The 22,714-nt window shown below is 36.0% G+C and overlaps 1 protein-coding gene across 7 annotated transcripts in view; it reads right to left on the bottom strand.

The window, feature by feature from the left end:
* Window positions 1-629: 629 nt before the first annotated feature.
* CCDC85A (coiled-coil domain containing 85A) overlaps window positions 630-22,714 on the bottom strand; it is a 179,814-nt gene continuing 157,729 nt past the window's right edge. For 2 of the 7 annotated variants that reach the window (XM_044772481.2, XM_014843034.3), the window contains one exon: window positions 630-2,504. In XM_044772481.2, the coding sequence (XP_044628416.2) occupies window positions 2,455-2,504 (50 nt within the window). In that variant the 3' untranslated portion in view covers window positions 630-2,454. Of the gene's footprint in view, window positions 2,505-6,692; window positions 6,792-10,401; window positions 10,522-13,710; window positions 13,846-22,714 lie in introns of all 7 variants that reach the window. The other 5 variants (XM_014843029.3, XM_014843030.3, XM_014843031.3 and 2 more) reach the window with 5 other exon arrangements.

Consider the following 22,714-nt stretch of genomic DNA (forward strand, 5'->3'; position numbering starts at 1 on the left):
TTCCATTTCTTCAGTATTTCCCTTCCAGTATATTTCCTTCTGACGACTCATGTTTTAATAATAATCAAATTAAGTTTAATTTTAATCTATATGAATTAAAAGAACAAGTGAAAGATTTTATAACACAAACTAATTTTAAAATATTCTTAAATATCATTCTAAATTTTTTGTGTATGTGACAAAGACTAGCCCTGAGCTAACATCTGTTGCCAGTCCTCCTCTTTTTTGCTTGAGGAAGATCGTTGCTGAGTCAACATCTGTGCCAATCTTCCTCTATTTTATGTGGGATTCTGCCACAGCATGGCTTGAGGAGCAGTGCTAGGTCTGCGCCCAGAATCTCAACCTGGGCCACAAAAGCATGCAAACTTAACCACTATGCCACTGGGCAGGCACCCTCATTCTAAATTTTTAACTACACTGTAATAGAGAATGGTGTGAATTGAGGCATCTCTGAATATTAAATCCCTCATTATGAGCATATTTAAAAACATGGCTTTGTGTTATATTTGAGATAATGAATCATCTGTATTAGTATCATTACCATCATCATACAGGAGCACTAGGATATTTAGTGAACATTAGAAATCTACTCAATTTAGGAAAAATATTTTGAAAAAGAAAAAACACTATGAGATTAAATAATTTATTACCATTGCTAAGATGAACACATATACTTGATACTCAATTTTATGCAGAACTTTAAAAAAATAGTTTTAATACAGTATCAAAATTTACACAAGTATTTTTGTCAAAAGACCAGTGTTCCTTGTATTAGCTTCTGCAGGCTCTATGCAGGCACAAAAACTTGTTTTCAACGTCTTTCTGGTGTAGGAATACAACAATTTAAGGATAAAAGCTTTTCTATGAGGGAAGGTGTAAATAGAGCAAGCAATTTTCTTTTACAGAGTAATAATATTTTAAAAATATATAACATTTTAAAAGAAAGATAGACTTAAATGGTAACCCAATTACAATAATTAGAGAGATAATTCTATACTAAATTAATTCATAAATATTTTCTGAAAACAGAGGGCTGGCTTTTCATCACAGTAACATTTAAAAAAAGTATAATGAAATTTCTTCACATTCCTTCTAAATGACAATTAATACACTGTATAATGAGCCTGTTTAAAAACGACAATAACAGCAACAGAGAATATCTGCTATGAATAAAATCTTAGTAATTTAGAAGAAATCTGAAAACTGGGAATTGTTGCATTCCTACTTTTATAATCTTAAACTACAGTAAAAACTTAGCATTCTGTCACAGGCCTCTTGCACATTCATACAGGAAACTATCATTGCATTTGGATAAACATAAAATACCTATCATAGCATTTCCAATACACACAGTCTAATATTTTATATATATATATATATACCAAAAATAAGAAAGAAACTAAGCAAAGCTAGCACACCTCTTTTTCAAACCTCAAGCAATCTGAACAAGAGCTTTTAGCCTCAATAATGGACATGCGTCAGTTTCATAAAACGTTAGATAGCTGCTGTAGGCAAAGAAAGCTTTTTTCATAAATGCAGTGCAATATTTTAAAGTTTACATAAAGTTTATTAAATATAACAGCATGTCTAGAAACTAAAGTGTAGAAATTGACATCTCACAGCTGGAAACACTTAGAAAAATTATGTTTGCTTCTTCTTTAATTGAAATTGTTAATATTAACATCAATGGATACGCTGAATGAATATGGAGGTTGATATGTCCCCAGGATGTGTCTTCATGAACAATACATCAAGATTAAAAGAAAAGATATATTTATTTTGATCAGCTGAAATAAATGGTACTCTCTGATAAGCACTCTATAAAGTCTTGCTACCCTTCTAGCTGGTAAGGAGAATTTATGTGGTATTTTTAGCACCTCAAAAGTCAAAACAAAACAAAATCCCAGAAACCTAATCTTATCTTGCATCCAAATTAATTATGTAACAGGAACTAGTATTTTATTGACTAAAATATAAGAAATAGGTGCCCAACTCTCAAACTTGGGAAGCTGGAAGACACCTCTTCTTATCTTCAACTCAACATGGTAGAAAACTCCCACGGTTATATGCAATGAGTCAACTCTATCAAAACCACTGAGGCTCCACTAGACTCTCCCAATCATGCAGGTTTCCCAATAACAACCTTAGATCTGAGGAGTCAAAAACGTTTTAGTTCTAATGAAAATATTAGTACCAAAATGGTGATCTTCAAAGCTACCTTGAGATTGACTGTCCTAGACATTGAAGTGAGAGACATTAAATACAGCTTTAGTTATACTAAAGGTTTTAAAGGGAAAATATGTGCAATGTACAATCACTCCATGTTATTCCATGAGTCCAGGTTTGTGGAAATCCACTCTTTTCTTTTATCTCTCTCTGGCAGTGGTGATCTCATGTTTGAAAGAGAGTGCTTCTCACATTGGTCCTTTGTACTGGTTTCCAGACAAATGTTGCCTAATTCCAGGACAGGAACCTGCAGCATCTCCAAGTTTCCTCCATACAACCTTAAAAAAGATAAAAGGAAAAAAGAATAAGTACCTTTATTGTCCTCTTCCACAAAGAGATCTGTGGTTTTCTTATGGGGGATGTATGAGAGGTGCAAAGAGGAATGCAAAGACAACAGACAAAATATCCACATGAATAAGCTCAAACACAAACAAAATGAAATGTGATGCAAGCTTCTAAATCACAAGAATTGGTCAGTAGATGGGACTACTACCCCTTGTTAGCAACCAGTGTCAAAATTAAAGAACCATATGCCAACTTAATCTAGTTACATGAGTGGTCCTTAACTCTGGCTGCACACTATGCATGCACTTGGAGAACTAATCTTAAACAGTAACTCCCACCCTCAGAGATTAACTGCATTGGTGGAGGTGAGGCGTGCTCATCTGTATTTTTTTTACAGCTCCCAATGTGATTCTAACATGTAGCCAGAATTAAGAGGCCATGAGCAAAATCATCCCGGTTCCTATATTATACCTCCATAACAAGGGATACCAAAATGTTTAATCCACTAAGAACCAAGAAGGAGCTTTTGTTCTTGAGCCATTTAAACCCAAGCTGGCAGATTAGGGCCATTAGTAAATTTCCCTGGTTTTCCCAGGCACAATTGAGGGGGCCTCAATTGTCTTAAGTCTTAGCTACCAAACAGTATGATCTCTAAGATTACCAAAACAGAAAGCATCCAAATGCGGGGAAAATATAAGAATAAATTCAAGCAACACTGAGATAGATACAATTACAATATGTTAAAAATTGGGCCATTTTAGAGGAACAATAGCAAAAGGTGAGACTAAGACTAATATAAGTGTAAAATAAAACCACTGAATTCACCAACGATATGCCAATATACTAACATTAACTGGAAAACACAACACATACACAGAATAATAGTCATAACCCTTCTAGAGTGTTTCACTATAAGGATTATGTTCAGATTGATAAATTCCACAAAAATTTACATTGCTTTAATATGAACACAAAACCAGTTGGTTCTTTAATTATTCATAGATTGCGTTTCTTTCTTTTTGTTTTATTTTTCTTTTAAATAGAGCATGAACTCCAGGGAAACCCAATACTATTCATAGTAATACACAAGAATATAGGGTTCTGTCTACCTTCATTTCTAAGCCAATGGAACTATTAGTCTCTGTTTTAGCAGACACTATTATGTGGTAGAAATGTCCCGTCACATTTGAAGGGAGTTATAGTTGTGGTCCTGAAATATTTGGAAAGTAATGAAATAGCGATAGATGGCTCAAGCTGTACACAAGGGAGTTAGGAAAGTCTCATTTCTTAATAATTGACTGTGAAGAGGTACAAACACTTAATCAGGAAGCCAAGGGATGCTATGGACTTCCCTTTTCTAGTCCTTAAATGGCATATACAATTACTTCTACCCAGAATGCTGTGAATGCCTGGTTTAGAAGCAGAGAATGACTCAAAGACCTCAAAGGATGATAGACACAAAGCATTAGATGGTTACAACTCAAAAATGCAACTCCTCAAGTATTCAAATATAGGATGCAATGGGCCTTAACCCTGAAATCACTTAACCCTGAAACCACAACTCAAAGCAGGCAGAACTCTGAAATAAGCTGATGATACTAAGGTGGACACAGAGTAGTGACTTGTTAATAACTAAAAGACAGAACAGATGGGTGTCTGCGATTGTGGCTAAAATGACCAGTCAAGTGCTTCAACGGTGCTCAGGAAATTTACAAGAGCCAAAGAGACACACCTAAGATAAAACCATTACTACAAAAAGATAAATTTATTGTTTCTTAGAGGGCAGTTTATTGATTTCTGTGGCAGTTTAGGAAGAGAATAAAAGGACTGTGTGCTTACTAATCACCACGATGGTGCTGTGAATAACAGTCTTCCTTCTACAGATATCAACAACTCCTCTCCAAGAGGAATATTAGAAACTGAGGCAAAACTATTGTCTTAAGCTCTACCCGAGTCTTCATATTGATCTCACATTATGAGAAAGCTTTATACTTCTGTGACATTTTTATAAAGGCACATAGTTCCTCCAATAGGTTTCATAATCTTAGTTTCTAAGAAATTACTTATCTATGAAACTGTCTCACAATCTGTGGTTTTCTTTATTCTCCAGTATTTACTATGTGTTTTTAATGTTCGTATAATTTATAACTGTGACACAAATATTTTAAATCAACACATTTTTTTCCTGGCTTTCAAATAGTTTTCAAATATGAGTACAAATAATCAGATCTAGGCTGTCATGCATTTTTCTCAAATTTGGCGGATTAAAGACAAGAGTGGACAGTTAGAAAAGCCCTAGAGAACTTATAAAGGTAAACAAAGAAGGCAAGCTTTTCTCTTTCTGAACATATAGAGAAAAACAACAATACCACTGCATGTGGCCTTTTAAGGCATTTTTTGAAATACAGGCAAACAAAAAGATCAACGCAAAATGAATCAAGATCTAATCCATTAGTGGGTCCCTATTGTGACTTTGAAATAAATTTTCTAATGTCCAGAAATCTTTCATCTAAAAAAAAAATAAAGAAAAGAAATAATCTGGCATTTTGTACGCCATGGAGATGGTCACCTCTGTAAGATGCATTGGGAAGTCCCCAGATTCACCACACTTAGGAAAGTGGAAAGAGCCGATCCCCAGAGGAGATCTGGGCATACTCCTGACTTCACTGTTCATTAGAGAATAATCTGAGCAAGCAACAACTTTGGGATCCTAGTTTCCTCAAACACACCATGTGAGTATGGGGTTCTTAGCCAGGGGTTCCTATCCAAATCACCCAGGGTCTAGGGGGAAACCCATACACCTGAATTATGAAGGAGCTCCACATACTACTCTTCGGAGAGCCACTGGGGGATGACCACTATGATCCCTTCTAGTTTGATACTTCCTAATGTCTGAACTTTATTTCTCATTCTATTGCCAACAGAAGAGAAGCAACAGGCATTCCTAGGTGTGTGGCTCAACTTTTAAATTTATCTGAGGGAAATATTCAAATTGCAAACCTTAAGGACAGGCTGAAAAGCTACAGAAGGTGAACAGTGATGCATTAGGAAATTATGACATCTAGAAATAACGACCTTTTGAAAACAGACAAAAACAGATATGCAGGAAAGAAAAATAACTGGGAAGGGGTTGCAAAAGAAAAACAGCCACAACATAAGCAAGTGAGAGACTAAAACCCTTGCCCCGGCACATAGAAAATGCCCATGGGATCTATTATGTAACATTTACTGGATTCCAAGAAACTTAAAGGTAAATAAGTGAGCAAAACCTAATAACCTAAAGCTTAAAGGTATTTCTACAGTTCTCATATCCTAATGGACAAAGAATATGAGGATAAAAGTACAAATATAAAGCAAATTAAAATCAGTGCTTAATATAATCTACCATGAATTTTTGCTTTTTAACAAATGCCTTCCTTTACAATGTTCTATTTAGCTATTAAGCTTCACTAACTATATTCTTGATTAAATGATACATCCATGCATATTACTCAAAAAATTAAAATTTAGTCAGAGATTAATAATAAAATCCGAAGCACATTAATGATTACATAGAACATGTACCATGAAAATGGCATGTGAATTGTTTCCTGTGTTCCTTCTCTGACTTCATAGACAGATTTCTATGTATCTATCTCTTAAGTTTATATCTATCTCCTGTTAGTATTATCTGAGTTTGTGTCAAACACTGAAAGGTAACTACTTTGCATGGCATGAGGCACACATACAATATGCATGAAGAACTAAGCAAATATTACCTATTAAGATGGTGACTTTTTTGCCAAGTACAGTTAGAAAGAAATCCGAAGAAGGCTTTGTTTTCTTTGTTTATCACAGGTTTTTAAACACTGATCTTAAAAGTTTGAGGCAAAGACCTATTTATTTTTATCAAAACTAGTAACATTTTAGACAATAAAGTGATTATTTAGAACTTTCATCATTCATTGTGAAATACAGAATTGTCTGATTATCGCTTACCTGAATATTTTATAACATGATTATTGTGTTAATAAAACTGCAATAAAATATACTCAAGATAAAAACAAAGGGAGTTGGTTTTATTTTTATACAAAAATATGAAGGCATTTGGCCAGCATTTTAAAAGTAGGTATTCACAAAGCAGTAACTAAGCTACGATGAGGCTTTAACACAGAATACACAATAAAGCACGTTAAACTTACATTGCACATTTCTCTGACTATAGCTTTTTCTGTCTCACTAAGGTCATGTTCATACTCTTTACCCTGTTGACGATCTATAGTTTCCTGAACATCCAAGACCTGGATTTGTTGAAAAAGAAAAGCAAATTTCACATGGAAAAAAACTTGTTAGTTATGAATAAAACCATCAAGGAGCTCCACTTTGTAAAACCTTTAGTTTTCTCCGTGTCTGCATATCAGAGTGGATTAGTATAAGGCAAAATCTTTTAAAATAGTTGATTGTTCTGAAACCTATCTGGAATCAATTCTGCTTGATTTTCAAATGGCCATTATAAAGCAATCTATTGCATTGTTAATAGTCAATTGTATCCATTAAAGTCTAAAATAATTAGCTACATTTAATTTGGTGATTAAGATAACCTGTGTCAACCATTTGGAGACAGTCAATAATTCTTGCTCCATTGTAAAGATGGGCAATATAATTAATTATATGCCAAACAGTCCAAATGATATGTAGACATGGCCTAGAGAAAAGATAACTAAAAAAGATGATAGTGATAGGTAAAACTGGTCAGAACCCAGGAATATGTACAAAAGAACTCTTGTTAACATTAACACTAGTGACGTCACAGCTCTTGCCTGGACATGTTCCCGGTGCCTAGGAAAAGACTAGAGAGACAGCTTTTTGATAGTAGCAAAGAGAAACACTGGTTCCTTATAGAGAAAATATTTGAGCAACACTTTGAATATTTTTCATTACAGCAAAGTGTCTGGGGATGAGATGCTTTTAAACAATTTTAGAGGCTTATGATTGCACTTCTCTACATTATCCCTAAATGGATTGAAAACAATATTTCTTTAAAACTGTCTGTAGAGTTTACATGTCAATACTTTCTATGGTAAAAGAGGGACAAAATTTTGGCTTTGAGTGCTGTTTGTTATTTTTCTATCAGTTTATAAACCAACATTAATTAGCACAAAATAACTGATGCTTTTCCTAAAAGCTCCTGCAGAGTTCACACTGAACTGTGACCCTACTCAACTCCTTGGTTCTGTTGTCATCATGGTCAATGTTGATGGCCATGTCTAAAGCTGTCACCTGAGAATTTGTACCAAGAAGTAGTTGAACCAAAATAAATTACTTAAGCATGCAGTGGGACCTTCATGTCAAGTTCACAGATTCTGAGACTACGTTGATATTTACTAGAGATCAATCCTGTAATAATCTAATTCACAAACTACTCTCTTGTTAACTCAAAACTTCTAGCCATTATTATTATATAGATACCACTTCTTTAAAGTAGAATACGACAGTAGTAAATGAAAGGCTCACCTGGCACTCAATTCAGTTAGAGTAGTTTACAATCTTTATACACTTAGACGACAGCATTGACTACGCTCCGTGAATATTCACAGAAAACTTAAAGAACTCCTGGAACAAGCTCATTGCCTACAAGTTCAACTCATAATGCAGCTTAGAAAAGGGTACTTCAAATCAGTTAATTTCTACTAAATGAAGTGGTGCTCCAATTAATAGTTAGGAATTTTAAAGCAAGAAAAATGTGGCATTATTGCAAGTGGGCTAATTTCTGACACTGATTTACAACACTTCCCCCAACCATGACCATAGAGTTTATGAAAGCATAGAGATTTTTTTTGTGAAATCCATAGATGAGAAACTGAGCCATTGTTCTAATTATTCCTTTCAGAGCAGAAAAATCTTAGGATACAAATCAGCTCTAGATTGGTGACTTTCAAAAACAAAATATGTTGAGCGGCTACATCTCTCTTTTATGTTGTCACATTCTTAAGATGCATTTCCCATAGGCTATGTTTGCACATATTTCTGTTTCACGACACAGTTAACTAATGGAAGCAAAGACATCCTATATTCAAGAGCCTCCAGTTATCCAATAAAGACACTTCAGTTGCTCAGTATTATCCATTCTGCCAAGCAAGGACACTTACATGCTCTGATTATAACATAATATCTTCCTCTCTCGAGATAAAATTTTATATGAAAATTAGAAAATGAATCCAGAGAAAATTGAAGAGCTCTTCCCTGCCCTCCCTTTCCTCTTAGGCCATACTAACACAGCTGCACTGAGAAATTTGGGAAAGACTGCAACGTGACCCACTATGCTGATCTGATTCAAACTGTACTTCCCATTTAATAAGCAACAGGACGTAACAACCTTCAATTTGAAAAGTAGGGTAACGTGTGGCTTTTGGAGTATGTGCAGACACTAATACTACAGGAGTGAAGTCACTCTCTGGTCCATTTTTCATTGCTAAAACATTTTTCAGATAGCTAGCGCCTGGTTTATGCTAAAGTAACAGCATGTTTAACAGGCTGTTCATGCTAAACCACATCCCAAATGCTGTTAGAGAGAGCAAGATGGTTGTCATTGGATAAATCAGCAACTACCAGACGCAGGGCAGCACCCCTCATTCTGGTGTGCCTTCTCACAAATTCATCTAGGTTGCTCATTTTGTGCGTTATCTCAGCCAACACAGGAAATGCCAAGTGCGTTGCCATCAGCCATCAGCATGGTTCTGCTACCTTCTCTCTAAAATCAGTATATGCTTGGGAGAAGCAAACTCATTTCGTCTAAATTACAGCAAAATATAATGAGGGAGCTAAATCTTCTGCTAAAATCTAATCATCCCAAATCAAATAAATATTTTGAAGTTCCCATCTACTTCATTGCTTTATGCATGCCAAGGAAAGTGGGGCCCACTCCACAAGAGTGAATCTTCAGGCTGTTGATAAATCATTCTGAAACCAAAACAATTTTAGAAAAGTTGTGAAACTCACGTGGCAAGTACAAGACTGAAGCGCTTGACCTACTCTTTGGCTCAGCAAGGTTTGATCACGGCTATGTGTTAGGAATTACACATAATTTAAAGGACAGTGTTTCATACTTTGGAATTGATGAAACTTTAAGGAACTGTCTTAATTTTTAAGATGATTTTTATTGCCTACATCAGTTTCTTCTCTTAGATGGGTAAACATTTATATTGCTTATTTATTATTAATTTTACCTATGGTGCTTATTTATTAATTTTACTTATTGGAAAGCTCATTATTGGTAAAGAAAAATAAATGATAAATTTCAGCCAAATCTTTTTTGAAGTCATTGCACAATCTGAAGTAAAAGCCAAAAATAAAATAGCCTTATGAATAAGACCATATATCTATTTTCTAATACTTTAGAGAAAGGAGCATTAACTAGAGTTTGAATTTCTATTTAGTGGAGGATAGAGTAGGTTTTTGTTTATTTCAATACTTTCTTTTAGTAAGTTGCACAATGTACCTTCAATTGCATAAAAAAAATATGGTATCCTTCCTTATTTTGGCCAACTATTAATTCCCTATATTTGAAGACATCCCTGCTACAAACAGTGCACATAAAATACCTATAACAATATTTTACACACATGTGTATACATGCACATCAGACTTGAACTTTGATGCAGATAGATATGAATCACATTACTCAAAACAAAATGGTAAAACTAGAGATTCAACCATAAGTACTCAAACCCACTGTTAGTTTAAAAAAAATTAAAATCATACTTCAAAAATTAAGATAAAAAAGTTATAGCAAAAGGGGTCAAAAAATAAAGTATCTGTGGTTAAAACAAGACTGTGAGGACTACCAGACTACAGCGAACAAGCCACAACACAACTGAAGTTCTGGATAAACGGTTGTACACAGTTGGTTACCTTAAGAGAATGTACCACAGGTTCAGGCTGCTGAGAAGGTGTGGCATGTCCACTGAAGCTAGCTGGAGAGTTGGGTGAACTGTTACTCCCATCAGCCCCTGATGACAACCTAAAAGAACCCTTAGTAGAAAATCAACAACTTTGTTATTAAAACAAAAGTCGTTTATAACTGCATAGATGTCATTCAATATTCAATTTCACTGCCAAATAAGAATTAGCCACTGTGTTAATTTTTTTCTAGCCTGTCCTAAGATGCTGTCCACCTGTTAATTGAAATACACTTGCTGCTTGACCAGCAAGAAAACTTAACCAAGAGCCATCCCTACACATGTCCAGATGTCATTTCTGATTTACCACAGAGAGCAATGCCCCCTAAGGAATGCCCATTAAGAGCATTTCAAGAATGACTTTTGAAACTTAAAGATAATCAAGAGTAGGGAATTTGTGAGTTACTCCACAGTGGAGTTAAACATGCTCACTCAGCAAGACAAATGCCATATTCCATATGTCTCAGAAAATGCAGACACATCACATTCTTGCATTGGAGAAACTGTGTCTCTTATAAAACCCTTCTTTGAGGGAAAGCCCTATAGCGGAGCATTTTCCAAAGAGATTTAACTAAATTCAACACTTTCTTTAAGAAAGAATTCTCTTATTTTCTGGTCTTTTTAAATATGAAAAACAAAATAGAACACAAATTACGTATTTGTAGCTTAATGACTCTTCAAATTAATTGCTGAGAAATCAGAACCTGGGCATGATTAATTTGACTATGAGTGAGTCATAGTCACTCATACAGGAACTGGGGGAAAAAGCAAAAACTGCACTTTTTCTAGGGGTTGCTTGGGGAAAGACTAATGGATCAGGAAAGAAGAAGAGCAGTAGTTATCCACCCTCCTAGAGAAAACAGTCTAACAGGAATTTTCCAAACCTGTTTTTATGGAGATCATTACAGAGAGCCTGAGAGATTTTAATTTCTGTTCATCAACAAATCTAATTTTTTTCAGGCCTAATAGATTAATAACTGCTCTATTTCACTTGATCCTATGAATCTAATCCCGAGAAGGAGCTACTGAAGGTGCATCATGTGTGGATTCACAAAAAGAAGAAAAAACTGCAGTCTGGGACATTTATTATCCAGCATCTACAGGAGAGTTTCTAGGGTGTGCATTTTAGGGATAGGCGGGAGGAGCTGAGCACAGCAACTGTTATAGGTATGGGTTTTATGCAAACCATACTATTTGTACAGAAATTGACAATTCCCATTGGTTTTTACAGATATTATTATTTATGCAACTTGGAATATCTTCTCTCTTCCCTTGTTACTGCCATTTCTTCCTAGGTCCTGGAAGGCTATCCTTGTCACCTCACAAGCCAACTGAGGTCATGTTATCGTCCATACTCAAAGAGTTATGCAATCAAATCAGGTCCTGCCTCTACCTTCACTAGCCATCAGGGAGAGGAAGCCGTGGATTATGACATTTAGGTGACCTCTCCAGCTTCTGTCCTCCGTTGCTACTAATGATTACATTAATAGCTGATGATAACACAGGACAGCCAACTATATTAGCCCCAACCCTCTCTGGGAAAAAATATTTATAAGATTTGTCCTCCTGTACTTGTAATTCAGATCAAATCAGACATAATAATACCCGACACAAATAATAGAAGGGAAACTGTTTGAAGTTTAAAGATGGTTAACACCCATTCCCCCAACCCAAGCACCAAATTTTGGACTCCTCTTCCTCTGTGGAGAGCAAGTGTTTCCAAAACGAAGGAGTTATAAAGGAAGCTCTTCTTCCCTGAATAGCTCTGCTCCTCTACTGTTCTCTTTCCCTACTGGCACCACCCATTTGAACTCTCTTGAAAAGGCTTCTGAGGTTACACAGAATTCACGTCACTTCTTGGGACCCACCATCGCACGGCCGTTTTCCCTCTGACCAGCAATCTAACTTGGCAGGCAATCCTCCTTCCCTCTTCACTACCCTCCTTCCGGTGCTTCCTTTCAAACCCTTTTCTGCCCAGCCCCTCTGTTTCAAATGTTCCTTTCCCAGACCCAGCAAAATGGTAGGCATATCACTGCCAGCCTGCTTTTGCTTGGACATGGGGCCTCCAGCTTTCAGGGCATTTTGGTTTAAAAGAATTTCTAAAATCAATGATAAGTTGCTTTCCTAAACCAAGTCCTCTGGGAAACTGAGCACTGTTTAAACTTGAGGAGAGTCCTATTCTACTCTTATCTATTCAGAAAAAAAACACTCTTATTAAAGAAGTTTCCTTAAAATAATAATAATAATAATAACAACAACAACAACAACAACAACAATAATAATAAAAGGCTACAATAGGAACTACACAGAGGGGAAAAACATCATTCAGGGATTAAAATTCTACTACAAATTTATTTTGCAAGCCATGGACTAGTAATCACCAGAAAGACCAAGTTTCCTTTTCATGTGGTTTTTGTGAAGTCACAAAGGTAACCAAATGCCTGGTAAAGTTTTACACCAACAGGTGCTAAACAGTTTTCTACATTAGAACAAAATCAAGCACCACATTCTATCACATCTAATTTATAGTTACTATAAAATAAAAGGTTAGATTTCTATGTGCTTAGTCGAGTCAGAATATTTAGAGAATTATCTATGTTCAATCAATATATACTCTCAGTTGACTAATACATTTTCACTAAAGTATTTTTTTAAAATATGCTACTGAGTGAAATAGCAGTACAACAATGATTTTAAACAGTCCCTTGGAGTTTATTTGAATAAGATTAAGCCCATTTATTTAAACTGTAACTTGGCTGGCTCAGGAGACAGGGAATTTTAAAAAAAGGGAAATCTTAATAAAAGTGGAAATGTGATTCCCAGCTTCAGGGTGGCTTGTTTTCAAGCTCCACATGGTCACATGGTGCACGTAACACCTCTTGGGGCAGCAGGCAATTTGAAAGGGCAAGAAATATTTCTGGGCTGGTCTAGAGACATTTGATGGTGTCTAACAATCCATTTTCAAGGCTTCTATTCTTTTTAAACTCCTTTCTATGAAAGGTGCAGGGTACCTTTGTGCTTCTCCAATGTTTGGGGTTACTCAATTTTCACCCCTCAGGTTCAGGAAAGAAACACCGAAGATGACTGTTAAGGAGATGAGAGATTCTACTCCCATCTTCCCTCCCCAGATTTAGATACAGAGCAAATTTCTTTCATGTGTACAGACTTGCTCTCTACCCCCCAAGTATAACTTTTCCTCTAGCAACAGAAGTCATCTGGTTATGCACAAGACAAATGCAGCAGCTGACTCATCTTCACTCACCGGGAGAGTGGGCAGGCATCGTCCTATTCCTCGGCACCCTTGCCACCACTGCAAGACCCGTCGGGCTCTGGGCCCCCAGCCTTTCTCCATATTTGAGCTGTTTCTAGTTGGAGGTTGCCTTCTATTCTGGGTGGCCTTATATTTGGAACAATATAGTACAATCACTCAGAAAAATACTGTTTCCCAAGTCTCAAGAAAGCAGATAGAACAAGAAGCTTAGTGAAATGAACCACAATGACCACAATGGCAAGCTATAACATGCACCTCTAACTAGGGAAAAAATTAAAATAAAAACAAACTGAAGTTCTGTATATTAGAGCTAAGATCGATTTTTTAGAGTTTTTGACAAAGATGTAACTAATTCTCAAGCTATCTAAAAGGGGTAGACAGTACTGCCAAAATTCCAGAAAAAACAGAAGCTATTAAAACAACTTTATTTTGTTGGTTTTATTTGTGAGAATTATCAGAAGTCTTCGAAGTATTTAAAACTGTACCTTCAGAACTTAACAAAATTATTTGAAATGCAACTGGAAGCACTATGCCCTTTTGTTAGGAAACAGGTTGGGTAGATTATATTCAATAATACTCAGAAAAACTTACACTGCATCAAATTCTCAGCAAAATGTCTGCACATTAAAGAGTATATAATGAACTAAGAGGTCACTATTGCATTAAAATAACTATTTTACATGAGACATAGACATAATTATCAAAATTTCTATTAATAGGTTAATTCTCAAATTTCTGTATTGTTTGGAACTAGAGATATCACATAACAGGAATAAAAAGAAAATACAAAAAAATTTTTTCCCTAAATTTGTTTTTTCCATGACCAAACTGTGTAATTATATTAAAATGATTGGAAGCAAAATAAACTTATTTGAACATAATCTCTTCTCCCTGCCAACTTTCACTAAGACCTTTATCTAACAACGCTATGTCCTAAGGAATAAAAAGAAAATTGTAAATATAGAAAGTTCACAAAATAGCCCAAAAATTCCAGTGTGTAAATGTTTATGTAAATTTTAGGAGATTAAAAAATGAGAAAATTTTCTAGTTCTCATTGATCTGTTTTCCTAGAAGTATGTGCTCTATTGTGAATAGCACAGTCTTATTGTCACTATTCTCTGACTTTGGGAGGCTGAACAATAAAGAAAATGTACCATGGTCTTAAGTGAAGTAAAAAAGAAGAGCAATGATGACTAGCAGTTGGTACCCACAAAACTCTCTTCTGAATCTATGAACTCAGTACCAGTCACCTATCAAATAAATAAGTCACACATATTCCTCACACATAACAGAGAAAATTACGTATTTCCACTTGGACCATAATGATCATTTCATCATAGCAACACTGATTTGACTTTAATAATCATTTCATAAGTCAGTGTCTAATTTATTTTTATAATCAAAAAAAGTATGCCCAATAATTGGTAAAACAACTGATGGCTTAAAATTCACCTCTCACCTCAATCTGGATAGCTCCATTTCTGAGATGATCATTGACAAGTAATGCAAATTTTTTACAAATGAGTTCTATCTTCCAGATTTGGTTCTCTCCATGATTTACATATCTTTCAGATCTTACGTTTTTTGGATTCAACAAGTGAGTAAACCATACAGGAATTCCTACTTTCATTCTTCCTTAATGTGTAGTGAGGTTCGATCCCAATGCCTCTCCACTTTAACAAAGTTTATTATCATACCCATGAAATCTAAGATCAAATCCATAACCATTTAGAAGCCTGCTGGAAACAGTAGCTAAATCATTTAGCTAGAATGTAAAGAATGCACAATATTTTCCCATTTTCAGGAAGTAGATAGGACACAAAATAATAGCTATGCCTTTAAGCATCTTGTAAAAGGTTCTTTTTAAACATATTAAATATAGATTGTATAGCGTAAAATCTCATTAGAGGGGACAATAAACGTGAGCCAGATTTTTGAGGAAGAATAAACTACTTGATAATATAACCATTTTAAAAGAAAAGGTGATCTTCTAGAATCAAGATTATTGACTTTCTACTCATGCCAGCAACTTCTTTTTTTAATTCAAGTCATGGAAAAATGTGTTCTGGATCAGCTATCATTTTTGACCTTCAAGTAAACTATATATGAATGGTATTTATACACTAATGAAAGCTTAGCTCTTGGCTAGCTCTACAACTGTCAATCATGCTACTTGATAAAGAGAGCTTCATAAAATATAACAAGCCTTCAGTAACTCAGTGGTTGGAGTTGTTTCTGGCAACTTCGGAACTCAAAATGGGGGAACCCAGATTCTGGCTGTCAACTGGGAGAATAATTCCAAATAACCTTAAGAAAGTCAGCTTCTATTTTCTGAGGAATTCTGTTTTGCTTAGTTTTGTTTTCTGCAGTTTTTCAAAATTCCAAATTTATAAAAAAAGAATGCCTGAATGACCCTACCATTCCAATAGAAATCTGTACTCGTAGGCCATTTTATATAATGGTACAGAGAGTAATTTGCAAATTATTTTAGATATCAGGATGGTCCACCCTCAATGTTAATAGTAATGTTCTGCATCAAGACTGTGTAGGAGATAAATTACAGATTACTTACTATGTGACTATGTGGTAAGTACTCATTATAGAAATCATGAATCCTAATGCTGTAAGCAAATGCCCTAGATCAGGAAACAAAAGCATGCCTTCATATCAAAGAAGATAAAAATACAGTGGTATTTCTATGCCACCTCATATGACATCTGGAAGACCTTCTTCCATAAAAATTGAGCTTTGGGACATTTTCTAGTGTTGTCCTTAAAATAATTGACTTCTCCTTCAAAATTAAGGGGAAAAAATGAAGCCATTCAAATTTTTAAAAGATCATCTAAACAAAAAGAAAATATACTACTCATGGTCTCACTGAGTAAAATTATTATAATTCATAATATGAGTTTTAAGAGAACCGGCAAGATGAAACTATTGTGATTAAGTTGTCTTCCTGCTATTTTGTGGTTATATTTTATTTATTGCTATTTTAGTACAATTATTTTAATTAACACTCTGGAAGTTTCCATTCTTTTGCCTTACAGAAGTATACATTTAAAAAAAAAATCTTCTAAAAGAATAATAGAATATCATGTTGCTATATTTTGTCATGCAAAATATAGCTTCCCATTTAGATATTAGTCAGATGTAAGGCATTTGTCACAAACTTTAGAGCCCAGCCCTCTTACCTATTATAGGAAGCCAAATACGGAAGTCTGAAGATTGATCGGCTAAAGTGGTTTCCTGTTAGTTAAAGATGTTTAATTTTTTCTAAGTCCTCAGGCTAGGTCAAACCATCATACGGTGCATGATACCTTATTAGAACACATACCTAGTTTAGAAGGGAGGATGAATTCTCTCTTCCCTTATTACAGGGCAAGAGCAGATCCTTTGCTTAATCTCATCAAGATAATAATATTTTGTTCAGTTTGACCAGTCTTCATTCTGACATACTGCAAAGGTAAACTAGTATACAAACAGAAGCTCAGATTAGAAGAGATTTTAAAGTTAACTTTGATAGACGTTTTCCAGAAGATGCCTGTGAATGGGCTTAGAAATGCCAAGAGACCCTCAGCTTTGCTCTAATAGATAATAGTGAGTTGATTACATTCAAAGAAAAGGGCAGTTTTAAATTTAAATTAAGAATCTATTCAATACTGATTTAAAATATCAAATAATTTCTTTTATTTATAGATATTCATTCATTTATTTATTTAACAAATATTTACTAAGCACCCACCTGAGGTAATATCCCATGCTATGCCAGGTAGGTATCTATTCCAACAAAGTTTTTGAAAGAGAAGCAGAGTAAGGCCAAATCATTAACTCTAGGGTCACCTCATCTACGTTCAGATTCTTGATCTGATGCTTAGCAGCCATATGACCTCTCTGTGCCTCAGTTTCCTCACCTATAAAACGTGGGTAATAATGTCCAATGGGACTTTACTCTTTGGGTTTGGGTACTTATATGAAAAGAGCTCTTAAAACAGTGCCAGGCTCACATTACATGCTCTATCTATAAGTATTGGCTGTCATTATCATGAATGTTTTTGCTTTGCTTGTCAACCTATTTTATAACTTGTTTGTCAATCTACTTTCACATGTTTATTATTTAAAGCAATACTTCTCAACCCGGGGTGAGTTGGCCCTCCAGGGGGAACTTGTCAAAAATGTCTGCAGACATTTTTAGCTGTCAAAACTATCCGGTTTCCATTGGCATTTAGCAGGTGGAGGCCAAGGCTGCTGACACTGCACAGGACAGCCCCCACAATGACGAATGATTCTGCCCAAAACATCAACAGTGCTCAAGGTGAGAAACTCTGATTTAAAGAAAGAGATCTATGCTGGAAAACTGAAAAGCAAAATTTCTGGTGACAACTCCGTAGCAGATTTTTCATATGAGGACAAGTTGCCCACATGATTTGGAGCCTGTGATGATTTTCAAGGAAACTCTCTAAGCTTCAGCCCTCAAGTGGTCTGAGTGTAAAGCTATCCATATCTCCACCTTCACAAAGGAAATTACTCTAACAAAAGGAATAGAATTAAAAATACCCAAAACATCCTACTGTAAGAACAACTCAAGCAGAAACAGAATACAAAATGGGCAGGCCCAGTGCAGTGGTCCAAAGAACAAAGAGCCCTATGAGCGGGGACAGACAGCAAGTTGCAGCACCCTGAAAATCCAGACACCACTTCCACAGAGGATAAAACTGGCAGAAGATGTTTTGTGGACGTGACGAAAGAAAATAAAGCTCCTTTGGCAATACAACAGGTAAAGAGTCTGCACTTAACTTCAAGCAGTCACACTAGGAAAGAATAAAATTGCCAGCAAATAGAAACAAGGGCCCTGACGTACGAAACAACATCCCAGCGAAGATGAGACCATCTTTTGACACGCAGAGGGAAATCAGACAGAAATCTGGACCAGAACAGCGACCATCCTCTCCTTCACATGTGGCTAAGGGCTGTAGTCCATTTAGACGTGGGTCTCCTCAGAAGGTAGGGGACTTCTTGAGGACATTATCTTAGTCATAACAGTTTTCCTACTATATGTTAACACCTATTAAGGCACTAACTGTTGGCCTGGTGCTATTCTCAATAATTTATACTCCATAACGATTTTTTTGGTTTGCGGTCCTAGAAGTCTCCTTCTATTCCATGTACTCATCATTTAGCTCCCTGCGCTGCAAAGAGATCCTGGGGAGGATCAAGATGGTTGGGATGACCCAGGGGTCTTGGGGGGATCAGAGCACAAGTGTGTTAATATTAATAACTGATACAGAAGAACTGGTGCACACAAGCTGAACATCAGCTCTGTGCTCATTTGACTTTCTCCACTTCAGGCACAACTGTGACCATGACAGTTACCTAAAGTCTGCATCTATAATAATAACCCAAGGATTCAGAAACTTGGGATTTTACAAAGTAGCCTGAAAGGTTTGTAGGAATTGTTGATGACTCACTTTGGAAGATTATATGAGTCATGCTATAAATTAACTGTATTGTAATAGAGTTCCAGCTAAAGACAGTTATCTGATCAAGAGAATAGGCTATCTCCTGTTTGATTTAACTTTCTTCTTTTTGGGTTTGGGTTCCAGTGATACTTTTCTGGATCCCATGCTTTTTTTGTCCCACACCAGTGTGATCCAGGATGTCACTCTCTTGATTCTGGTCCCTTATTCATATTCACATTCTCTCTCAAGTCCTGGAATAGATATCTAAAAAAGTTCTTTCAATCCTGGCTCTCCTGATGAACTAGTCATGATCATGCGAACTTTACTTTCATTGACGGATGGAGGTAATTACTACCCTGACTATCCACCTTAAGGTGAGTTGACTAGACTCTTTCATAGCTCAATTTTAAGCTCTATAACATTTTACAGTTAATATTTCGTATATCCTGGAGTTCACTGATGTCTCTGCACTTGACTTTTATTATCTCTGTAATCACGATGACTGGCACTCTATCTGCACATAGTAGTTGCTCAATAAATGCTGACTTACTATATTAATGGATTATCAAAATCTTTGTGAGACTGTGGTTTTCCCTGTGTCTCAAAAATGATTGTGTAAATGCTTTCTTTGTGTGCCTATGTACTTTGTAATTAGTAGATATTCAATTATTTGTCAAGTAACTAAAGCACACTTTAATGCTAAAGTGGATCAAAATAAGCAAAGCTGACATTTTTCTGCAATGGTCCATATTTGGCAAAACCACACAATTTAAACACAGACTAAATTCCCTCCATTTTTTCTCTCATTAGCCAGTTACTATTACTTGAGCAAAACAAATTTATGCTGAAAGTTTCGAATCACTTCTATCTATTTCTAGGGCTACAGTGAAGCTCAAGTATATTAAAACAGCAATGAAAAAGAGTCTAGGGATGGTTAGCAGATCAAAAGTAGAAATAGACCTTATTATTGGGACATCTAAAGTATATGCTGATTCCCATCAAAATCATTATGTAATAGCAAACATTAAGTGGTGAAAATAAAAAATTATCAAAAGGGATTTCCCAATTTCATTAAGGCCAATCTATAAGTATCAAAGTGTTTACAGCTAAGGAAACTAGAAGGTAATATTTATGCACTCACTCATTTATTATTGTGCCACATAATGGCTAAGACTAAGGTCTGTGGGGTCACAGTAGAGGTGGTAACAAGTTTCAACTCAGAGAACCTGAAGTTGTAGACAATTGTCATGTTCAGGGAAACAGAAGGAGTCCAGAAGAATGTGAGCCTAGGATGCAAGGCACAGTGTAGCAAGAGCTGAGGTTGACATGAAAGGCAGGAGTCAGATCGAGAACATTCTACACCATATGAAGAATTTGAAATTTATTCTAAGCTGAGGCATGAGCTGTGACGAGACCTCATTTGTGTTTTACAGATCACTGTAATAATAATGTGGAGAATGATTTGGGTGGGACCAGGCTAGCTGGGATGAAGTCCAATTAGGAGATTAACAAAGACATTCAAGTGAAAAATGATTACTCATTGCCTACACTGGACAAAAGCAGAAGCAATGAAAAGGATGATATTAATGGATAAAAGGGCAGGACCCTGTGAGCCTTAATGTTTATTTGAATGAGGCAGTGAGGTTGAAAGAGGAATCCAGGATGGCTCCCAGCTTTTTGGCTGGGTACCAGCTAAATGGGCATGCCATTACCCAGGATAGGAAATACCAGGGGAAGTAATATATCTCACTCCTTCATCAGGTTTTTATAACCAAGATCAAAGAGGTAATTAGCAATATAAAGCCCAAAAGCATCTTTCTTACAGGCGCCCCAACAAAAGGTTTTCTTCTGACATGTAAAAGGAAAGAGTTTGCAAAATATTTAAATTGTAAATGATTTTAACTTCATGCCAAGATGAAAATATCTGATCAAACAGTATAATGTTCTTGGAAGGAAAATAAAATAATTTTGAAATATCTGCAACTCCAGGTGAAACCTGCAGATACCTAAATATAGTTCCTAGAAAAAAATAAGTGAAAGTAATTACAGAGGCTAGCAGGATGCCTTTTTACAAGAATTAGGGAGGGCAAACCCAAGGAAGATAAGAATTAATATCTTGAAAGAGCTAAGACAGAAAACACCCGTATCTCTGTAGCCAGAGTGACAGCAGACAAAGAACAATGAAGGCCTGGTAAAAAACAGCTGTTAAACAATAGGTAGGAAATGGGGACAATTAGTTTACGTACATTCTGCTTCTAGGTGATGAGTTTATGTACTTGATTCTTATCCTTTATTAACCATACAATTCCCAGTCAGAAACACTGAAATTTCTAGGAAAAAAGGAGAATGATACATCTAAACGGCTTTCCAATCAAAGTTGACATTAAATAGCAAAAGTTCATGGCTGAGCGAAGCGTATTTGAATACTTTTAGGTCTTGGGCTTATATCAAAGGGGGCTGGGAGGGGGACGAGAGTAGGACACAGTCAGGGCATGGAACTGACCTGCCAGTATACATGGAAAAGCAAAAAGTCATGCTAATCACATTGCATTTGGCTTGCAGAGCAGAGCCCATTAATGACTGTGTTAAATACCTCAGCACTCCATTCGAGCCCAAGGGAAGATGAGCACAGAGCTAGAGCCCCAAGGACTAAACAGCTATTTAAGATAAACACTGTTGAGTTGACTAAGAAATATTACACTGTGAGGTGGGGTTTGCTGCCCTAGCTTTAGCAAAAGGAACGGTCTTCAGTTTCCTCAAGGAGTCTTCCAGTACACAAAGCTCCCACACGAAATGGGAAGGTCAAGATAAGAGAGGCTGACAGGGAGGCAGAGAGAGTCAGCTTCACCACAAGGGCAGCTACCACTCTAGGCTACATATTAATAATACAAATAAGTGCAGCTGCTTGTTAGACTGCAGATCCACCCATGCCATTGTTGGAAGCCCTACCTTGGAGCATTCACAATGATCTTATGCTTAAAGGTTCACAAAAACAAGAGAGGCCAAAATGAATCTAGGCAGTGTAGCCGCTGCACGCGTGCTAGGAATAAAATCACCTGCAGGGAGAAATAAAATCTCCCATTAGTGACAAGACCATCTGAGCACAAAAGCAAGCATCATGAAAGCGTGAGCTCTATTTTCACAAACGACTCTTACTAGGAAGGAGGAAAATAAGTGATTTAAAAATACGACTATTTGTGCTCTACCTGTTAACATAAATAATTTATGATGGAAAACAAGATTTTTTGATTCAAACTGTTTATGCTCATTTAAGTAAATAATGTTCAAAAAAGTAAGTCCAGGACCCATCAGAGTTAAAAGGAAATAAAGTATAAAACAACTTTGCAAACTTAGTACACGAAGTAAGTTAAAAAATCATCCATAATTTGGGGAGATTAAAAAAGCTAAATGGGCCTCTCCTTACAGTCTGCACTGCATTCCTTTCTCTTCCCTATCTTTAAATCTCAGGGTCCCAGGGCACAGTCCACAAACCTCGTCTCTTGCTCTCTTAACACTCATTCACAAGAAGTTCTAATTCA

This window comes from Equus asinus, chromosome 6, assembly GCF_041296235.1.
Source record: "Equus asinus isolate D_3611 breed Donkey chromosome 6, EquAss-T2T_v2, whole genome shotgun sequence".
In the NCBI taxonomy this organism is placed as follows: domain Eukaryota; kingdom Metazoa; phylum Chordata; class Mammalia; order Perissodactyla; family Equidae; genus Equus; species Equus asinus.